This window comes from Branchiostoma belcheri, unplaced genomic scaffold, assembly GCF_001625305.1.
Source record: "Branchiostoma belcheri isolate BF01 breed outbred unplaced genomic scaffold, Haploidv18h27 scaffold68, whole genome shotgun sequence".
Taxonomy (NCBI): Eukaryota; Metazoa; Chordata; class Leptocardii; order Amphioxiformes; family Branchiostomatidae; genus Branchiostoma; species Branchiostoma belcheri.
The window spans coordinates 1,435,255-1,444,641 of record NW_017804331.1 but is presented as its reverse complement, the minus strand read 5'-3'; the positions used below and the strand labels follow the sequence as shown (position 1 = coordinate 1,444,641).

Sequence of the window (9,387 nt, the reverse complement as noted above, 5' to 3'; positions counted from 1 at the left end):
AGTATCAAACTGGCAAAGCTGTATTTGATAGGCTACCATTGGGGCTGGCAAAAAAGAAGAATCAGTACAAAAATGAATTAGTCTGATAAAAATGCCAAAAAAGCCTGACCCCACTGCATGGAGAGTACGTTGTGAGAATCAGGAGTCTACAATTCAGTTAAAACATTTAATTGGCTCCCTTGAGCCTTGTTTTGTGGTGAACTATAAGCCTTATTAAGTAAATGAAAAAATCCCTACCTGCAGACTCAGCACAGCTGAAGCTTCGTGCTGCAGCCAGGCCAGGACCAGCTGCAGCCGCGCAGCACCTGAGAACACCTGCAGCACCTGGCCAAACACGTTCTGCACAAACTTCCGCAGCAGTTTCGTCTCTCCCCGCTTCGGGTCCTCGCCTTCCGTCCAGCTGTTAATCCTGTCAGTGCCACTACAGACAGGCACCCAGCCCAGGCCGCGGTGGGCAGCCCTGCCAGAGAACAGGAACTGCTTTTCCTCCAAGGTCAGTCTGGAATGTCGGTGTGTGTGGAAACTGGGGGAAATGGTACACGTTATGAAAACAAATAATTGTGGGGTCGTGTGGCGCAGTCGGTAGCGCGTTCGGCTCACACCCCAGAGGTTGTGGGTTCGAACCCCACCTTGTCTGGCGACCTCCGTCTTGTATATGCCACATGGTGATTTACATCATTCACCCGGACGGAGGCCTGGCGAACCCCGTCTGTATCAGCCAAATCTTGGAGAGGAGATAGGCGCCGCCAAGATTATAAGCCTGAGGAGTCATCGTGACAAGTCCAGACATGTTGCTGGCTGTCATGATGCCCCTACGGCCGTGGGACTTACATACATTACATACTACTTACTTGTTGAGGTCTCCTCGAGTCATACATTACATACATACATGAAAACAAAGGAACATTCTCACTTCTACAAATGCTTAGCATTCTTTAGACTTTCTTTGAATTCTTGCACAAGACAACTTCATGTAACTTTATGTAGCAAGTGGCAGGATAGAGTTTGCGGGGCTGGTCATCATAATCATTATGTATGAATGTGTTTGAGTAAGAATTAAAAGAGCAGTAGTTTGTTAGGCTAGACCATGTGAAGGTAACATTATGCACTGGCAAATGTTACCTTTCTTAAGCTGATGTACCTGTGTCCCTTCTAGTTTATGTAGATGAGAAATCCTGACCCCCCTTACCTGTGAGAAGAGTGTAATGGTACGGTCCTGACCCCCAGGAACTGCAGGAAGTGTAAGACGAGCTGCAGCCTGAGGTCGTGCGAGGTCAGCGGGAACAGCGAGTCCGTCACGTCATCAAACAGCACCAGCCGGTCCGGGTCCTCGCAGTCCTCCTCCGTCTCACCCGCCTTCAACAACAAAATTCTCTTAGTATAAAATTCAACTAGAAAGGTAACATTTGCAAAGCAAATGCAAAAGCAAATGGTCTGCTCTGTTAATGTGGTGGTCTAAATCCCCCTGCTATAAAATTGTTTCATGATGTAACCCAACACCAGTTACCATGGTGACAGACATCTGGTTCAGGTCATCGACCTTATTTGCTTGGAAAAATATAGAAACAATATGCTTTCCTTTTGTGAAGGTAAACATGACAAACCTTGGTGTCGGGTCTCCATGGCAACCAGTGCACCTGTTCCCGTCCGCTCTCGATGTCGAGCCAGGCCCGACTCCTGGATGCTGACTGGCTCACCACCTCCTCTTCCTCCTCATCTGCATCCTCCACATCATCATCTAGACAGAGAAATGTGGTGTACTAACTGAGTACTCTGAGATGGGATGCTTACTTCTATACTGCCACTACTGCCATTGCCACTGCTACTTCAACTGCTTCTACATGTACTACTACTACTATTACTACTGCTGCTGCTACTACTACAACTACTACTACTGCTACTGTTGCTACTACTACTACTACTACTGCTACTACTACTACTACAACTGCTACTACTACTACTACTATTACTACTGCTGCTGCTACTACTACAACTACTACTACTGCTACTGTTGCTACTACTACTACTACTGCTACTACTACTACTACTACTGCTACTACTACTACTACTACTACTGCTGCTACTGCTACTACTACAACTACTACTACTGCTACTGTTGCTACTACTACTACTACTACTACTACTGCTACTGTTGCTACTACTACTACTACTGCTGCTACTACTACTACTACTACTGCTGCTACTACTACTACTACAACTACTACTACTACTACTACTGCTGCTACTACTACTACTACTGCTGCTACTACTACAACTACTACTACTACTACTGCTGCTGCTACTACTACTACTACTACTGCTGCTAATACTACTGCTGCTACTGCTACTACTACAACTACTACTACTGCTACTGTTGCTACTACTACTACTACTACTACTGCTACTACTACTACTACTGCTACTGCTGCTACTACTACTACTACTACTGCTGCTACTACAACTACTACTACTGCTACTGTTGCTACTACTACTACTACTACTGCTGCTGCTACTACTACTACTACTGCTGCTGCTACTACTACTACTACTACTGCTGCTACTACTACTACTACTACTGCTGCTACTGCTGCTACTACTTCTGCTACTACTACTATTACTACTACTGATACTGCTACTACTACTACTACTACTACTACTACTACTACTACTACTTCTGCTACTACTACTATTACTACTACTGCTACTACTACTGGTGATACTGCTACGTCCATCTCCCATCCTCCCTTCTATCTCCTCTAATGCCACGCCCCCCAGCCCCGGGTTACATCCTCCCCAACAAACAAACAAACAAACAAACAAACACAAAAACAAACCAACAAACAAACCTGCTGTTACGTCCATCTCCCACCCTCCCTTCTCCTTTCTCTCCTGCCACGCCCCCCAGCCCCGGGCGCCTTCCTCGCCAACCCTCGCTGCGTTGCTGTCCCAAAACGGCTCAAAGAACTCAACCTACGGCATAGGTACACACAGCTTGTTATTTAGTACAACCTACAGAAGGGTAGACACAATCTATGGCAATCACTCAAGATCTTTGTTTATGTTGGTAGTTAAATATTCAAAACTTCAGATCCAACACAAAGAAGTTCTCTCACCTAGAGCTTTCGATCAGTCACCCTGGTCTTCTTTGAGAGAACTTCTTTGTGTTGGATCTTAAAGTACATGTAAGTTTTAACTCTTTTGCTGTACCTGTCCAGCCACAGGTGTGTTTTCTGCCACGGAGGCAGGGCGGAAGCAGGTGAACTCAACCAGTGCCTGGTAGGAGGACATGGCCTTCTCCACATGCCCGGCCTGCTTCAGGAAGTGGCACTGCTGAACAAACAGCTCTGAAATGAATAAACAAATAGTAGTAGGGACACAGCTTTGAAATAAATAAACAGCTTTGAAAGAAATAAACAGTCAAATAAAGAAACAAATAGTCAGGACAAACTAGAAGTAGAAATTAAAGGGGGATTAAAGAGGCCATCTACATCAGGGCTTTACAGCCATCCCTCAACAGAGACGGGGGCGCCACAGACTTTCTGCAACCTATGATCCACTGCTCACGGAGTCACGTGTGTTATCTGCGTGACGTCATGGAAGCAGTGGATTGTTCATTCCTTGACAAAGACTGGAGTTGTACAGTCGAAAATTTGGGTAAGTCCAATCTCTTGTGTTTAAACTTGTTTCATAATGACTTCTACCAACACAGATGAACTTTCAAGATAGAAGTAGAAAGGTAACATTTGCAAAGCTGTGCAAAATGTAAAGCTTCACACAGTCTAGCTTTGGTGCCTGGTGAGCCCCTCCAACTCTGTCATGCCAATTGCTACATAATGTAACCCAGCACCACACGATGTCGGTTACAGCACCAGTAACCATGGTGACAGCTGTCTGGTCCAGGTCATTAACCTTACAATGCATTTGTTTTGGAAAGGAAGAAGAGGAAGGTAGAATGGAGAAAAAACAGTACATGTATGTATGTTTTTCTTCTGCGAAATAAAATACAACTACATGTGCATGTACGAGGTGAGTCAAAACTGGCAACATTACCGCAAATCAGAGGAAAGAAAAGGAGTATTATCCCCTTACCCAGCAACTGTTCCTCTGTGTGAGGTAGAGGCCTGTGGGACTTGAACGTTCCATCTAGAATGGCTCTCAGTCTGCTGATGCACTTCCCGTACAAACTGTGCACCTTGGACGTCGTGAATGTGCCGAAGTGAGACTGGGAAAACAGCAGGTATTCCCGCAACACTGACGGGTCGTTTGGAAATTTGAACGCAAACTCTTTCCACCGGTTGGTCAGCTTCTTGTTGTCCCAGAATTCCCTGCACAACTTGAGATGCTGAAGTGTCAATCTTGGGTTAGAAGGGTTCGCCTTGATCGCTCGCTCCAAGATGGCCACCTTCTTCTCCATCAACGCTAACGAAGTCTTCTTACGTTTCTCCCGCTCTGATTCTGAGAACGCTGTCACAGGTCCGTGCTGCATCACTCTGTCCTGGAATGAATGAATGAATGAATGAATGAATGAATGAATGAATGAATGAATGAATGAATGAAGGAAGGAATGAATGAATGAATGAATGAATGAATGAATGAATGAATGAAGAAATGAAGGAATGAATGAAGGAATGAATGAAGGGAATGAAGGAAGGAATGAATGAAGGAAGGAATGAATGAAGGAATGAAGGAAGGAATGAAGGAAGGAATGAAGGAACGAACGAACAAACGAACAAACGAACGAACGAACGAACGAATGTACATCACAGCCATAGGCTGAACTGCTTACTTTTTACAATTTACAAACTGTTGGCATAAGGCTTTTTACCGAAGAGCACTAATCTTATCTTTCCTATTTCACAATATAACACACAAGAAATGGTACCTGGAAGTCGACAAAGTCCAACCACGTCTGCACGTTGTGTGGGTTTTCCCTGAGTATCCGGTTGTACTCAGTTGTGAGCCTGCAGATACTTTCTTCTGACGTCTCTCCCTCCTTATCCTCCTGTTGTTTTTTGTTATCAACACAAAGGATAATGACAATGTGACATTCATTTCATGCAACTGTTGGGGGGCAAAATATGAGCAAATTTGAATTGATTCAGAACCAGAATCTTTTTTTTTTTTTGGAAATCAAAAAAATGAAGAGGCGAATCCGAGAACCAACAAATTGAATTGGTGTGGCCTAATAACATTTTAAAATTCCCCACCTGTTCCTCCTCCGCTCCCCCCTGTTCCTGCTTGGCTGGAGTCTCACCTGCCCAGACCTGTCCTCGGATGTACACCTGTGTGGGCGCGGCGTAGGCAGGCTGACCTTTGATCCCTACCCTAGAACCTTTGACCCCTTCTGATGACCTATCCAGAGGGATGTAGTGTGAACTCTGACCCCCAGGCTGAGGTTTCCCCTGGCCGGTCCTGTTTACCACCTCCACTCTCGTTACCTTGAATGGATGAATTTATGAGTGAGACGTTATTCAACCGCAGACTTACATACCGAATTAAAATTAGTCTGAATTTTGTTGGATTTACAAGTACTTTTGAAACTTTGCATATAAAGCTATACAAACATTATCAATTGTTGACATTAAAATGCATTTATCATAAAAACAGTTTCATGTTCTAGAAAAGCATGCGCCAGTGCATCGATGCACATATACATGTACATATAAAACAAATACATTGTGTCTTACTGTGAATACATTACAAGTTGTCAGTTCAAGCATGAAAGCTCCTTGGTTCAATAGGGTAATCACTCGTTTAACAGATGTACCAGTAGGGGATAGGAGAGGAGGATACCTTGTCGTTCAGTACTCTTCCCGCTTCCCTCTCGCTGCAGTATCGCGTGTCGTGTTCTCGCTTTCTCTTCCTGCCCGCCTTTCCAGACTTTTCGCTCCATTTTACCGCCTGCCCCCTCCCCAGGCCCAGACACGACTGCCCGAGCCGCCGGTAGTTCGCCAGCTGCAGGCGGTACAGCGAGCCGTACGCCAGGTTCTCCCTGTCCGGCCTCTTGTCCAACCGGAAGGCAACCTCCGGCTTCAGGCCGGCATCCTCAATAAAGATGGCGGAGGCAGCCAAGGGAGAACTAGTGGTCGTCTTTACAGGCCTGAAATAGGTTACAAAAAATAAACACTTATCGCTGTGCGATGTACTCTTGACATAGCCTGCATCCGTTTTGTAATGGGGACCCTTGCAATGGCTGACCCGAACAGAAGCGAATGCAAGAAGCCCCGTTACAACACAGATACCCGGGTAGCACACAGGCTACTTGTGACATGCTCTGCACATAGTTTTCCTGTCCCATTCATCATAGCATCATCCTGCAGTTGCACTGCGACATAATCTACTCAGACTGTATGGGTTTAACCTTAATTATCATACCTTTACTGAAATAATGTTACACACCATAATGTGTCTACCATGTTTATACTTTATATCATAACATAAAGCTTAACTCACTCTTTATCACCAGAAACTGCAGTTTTCTCTGATGAATCTTTGTCCCTGGAGCTCGACTTGTGCTTCTTGTGTTTGTGCTTGTGTTTGTGATGTCTGTGCCTATGTTTATGTCTGGATTTCTTGTGCCGACGTGACCTGCCCTCTGAATCCTCTTCCTCCGAGTCTCCGTTTCGCCTTCTGCTGCTGTCATTCGCAGTCCTCCGGTTGCCATGGTTACTCCTGTTTTCATGGTAACTGTTGCCACGGTAGCTGTTGCCATGGTAACTGGCCTTGCCCGTCCTCCCATCCTCCTCCTCCTCACTGCTGGGGCTGCTGCTGCCCTGAGGCTTGGTTTTGACTGTCTTCAGGAGTTGAGGCTCGTCGTCATCTCCACTGTCCTCAGTCTCGCTACTGGAGGACCTGAGAAGGTGACAGTAACAAGGTTAAGGTAGCGCCAAAGCAGCACGCAGAACGTCTCATATAAGGTCATATTTGTGCATATAAGGTTAACACTCTGTCTGTAGTTTCCAAATGTTATGTCGGAAAAGATATTTTCTGCAACAGACAAAATTCTGATGCAACGTTGATACCAAACATCCAACGAAAACCGCTAAAAATCAGGGTTCTGCGCAGGCGCAGTACGTTCTGCCGATGTGCTTGCCAAAACCTCTGTACTAGTCCTCATCAACCTGACGGACGAACGACACTAGACCCCTATAACAAACGGTCTTAATGGCCGAATGGGTAACTATATAACACGTTATACATATCAAGTATAAATAAAGGCACAAACAAATAACCTTTCCAGGCTGCAGGAGTCAAACCAGTGACCACTCGATCCCATGTCTGCCAGACTCACCACTCTGCCATTCAGTGCCACAATGATAAGAACGACAATCACATGAAAGGCTATACTTGAACTGTCCAAGGAGGACTTTTAAACCTCCTTACCCTGTCTAACTCTTGCAGGAAGTAACATCAAGACTCTGGTTTGGCTAATTTAGCTGAAGGAGTTACCTAGAAGTAAATAAAACATTATTTTGAAAGTAACAGTTGTGCAATTAAGTAGATTATGGTATGGTAACGTTACATGATAATGATGGAGGTTGAAAAACATGATGATATTGAACCCACCTGGTGTCTTCAGCTGACCTCTGGCCCTGCAGCTTCCATAACTCTGCCACATGTTCCTGGGGGAAACTTGTGTTCTCCAACCAGTCCAGACCTGGGGCATGGGCACAGACAAGAAAACATGGTCCTTCTATATAAAAGATAAAGCTGCACAGAACAGATTTGCATAGAGGGTTTGTGGTTGGACTGTAATATGGATAACGAGTTCTACTTAGTGATGCATACCTGAACTCAATTTTAGGTTCAGGTCCGGATTCAAGTCCAGAGGTTTAGGTTCAGTTCCGGACTTGCAAGTTCGGACCTAAACCCATGACATATACAAAATTGCATGTTGGCAACCTTGCAATGTTGTCTGGGTGAAACTTTGGCCACATAACATGGAGGCTGGTACTTGACGATGCCCGATGGCAATGTTTTCTTCATTTTGCAGCAAAGATTTTGCAATCTACGGAAGGTTTTAGGTGGTTTGGAAAGAAAAGGGGTATGTGAAATGGTCTTTTATGGTAATAAGTCCGGACTCGGTTCTTGACTTTTAGGTTTTTTTGGACTTGAACCTAACCATTCTTACAAGTCCGGATCCAAGTCCAGTGAACCGGTATGCAGCACTAGTTCTACTGTTACATTTTGATAAGACAGTCTCTGTTACTAATATGCTGTTCTCTGCACATTTTCTGAAGAAGTTTATTGTCGTCAAGATTGGCTTGGAATGTAATAGCACAGCAGAGATTTTTTTTTTTTTTTAATTTTTTTTTTTAAGATCCTTTATTCACACAACATTTACATGTACATTGTAACATTGTAAAAGGACAACAATACGTGTACATTATATATAAAAGAAAACAGACAACCCTATTTATACGAAGAGAATTCTGTTTTAAACATATTAGCTATCGCAATCCCATCATATGTGTCCTTTTCCAGCCAACTTCGAAATATAACATATTTTGCGATAGTGATTGCTAGGTTTGTGTACTTAATTTCCACAGAGGGATTGGGCAGATCTGTTTTATATCCTAATATTATAACCTTGAAGTCGATTACAACATTACAGCAAAAAGTCTTGTATATATAATTCTTCACTATCATCAGCACAGCAGAGATCATCCATGGTCTTTCTTAGAGAAGCTGTTGTTTTACTTAAGAGCATATTGTCAACATGCCACAAACTCTTGAGATGGAAGGATGCCTTCACCATGAACTTGGATTAGGAAGAAATTTTTTTACTTCTTCCTTTCATAAACCAAGGAGGTTCCAATGATAGAAACGACAAAATCAAAAGCAATATCGTACATGCAAGCAAAAAGGTTGCTAGTAGAAAATGTAGTACCGCCCCCCTCCCCACCCAGCCTGTTTAATATATATCGAGACTCACGTCCAGCGGTTGAAGACGGCAGCGCCTGTTCAGGTTGATACGCAGCGAAGAGACCTCCTTTTCCTTCTGTAGGAACTGTTTTTTCTGCCCCCGCTACGGGAAACAGCGCCGAAACTGTTTGGGATCGGGCTGGAAGTTCGTCTCCACTGCTGGGAGATTCCGCCATGACAGTTTCTATTGTTGCAGTTCATTCGTCAGCCGCTAGGTGGTAGTACTGCACGGGATGGCCTACCTCACAAAGTCAACGCTGTGTATGTCTGTTGATTGCATAACATTTGGCGCCTGTGGCGTTTAATAGCATGCTCAAATAACTATCTGATGATCAATCAATTATGTGTGTTAAATAAAGCCTTGCTCTATCATTTCTGCTCACATGAAACACTGTATTATACTTTCAAGAAAAGTATAATGTTTTTTGGCGACGTCTCAGGGAGGAGCCTAATGAGTATTGT

The 9,387-nt window shown here is 44.2% G+C and overlaps 1 protein-coding gene and 1 non-coding gene across 2 annotated transcripts in view; one reads left to right on the top strand and one right to left on the bottom strand.

Moving 5' to 3' along the window:
• The window catches only part of LOC109483999 (protein NRDE2 homolog), a 13,271-nt gene extending 4,170 nt beyond the window's left edge, over window positions 1-9,101 (bottom strand). The window contains 13 exon segments of the mRNA XM_019787156.1: window positions 37-44; window positions 238-523; window positions 1,190-1,356; window positions 1,605-1,738; window positions 2,847-2,970; window positions 3,208-3,344; window positions 4,090-4,495; window positions 4,883-5,002; window positions 5,208-5,438; window positions 5,794-6,100; window positions 6,454-6,852; window positions 7,567-7,657; window positions 8,936-9,101. Of these exon segments, the coding sequence (XP_019642715.1) occupies window positions 37-44; window positions 238-523; window positions 1,190-1,356; window positions 1,605-1,738; window positions 2,847-2,970; window positions 3,208-3,344; window positions 4,090-4,495; window positions 4,883-5,002; window positions 5,208-5,438; window positions 5,794-6,100; window positions 6,454-6,852; window positions 7,567-7,657; window positions 8,936-9,101 (2,576 nt within the window).
• On the top strand, window positions 565-637 carry Trnav-cac. The gene has a single exon. It is a non-coding gene; the product is annotated as a tRNA-Val (tRNA).
• Window positions 9,102-9,387: the final 286 nt, after the last annotated feature.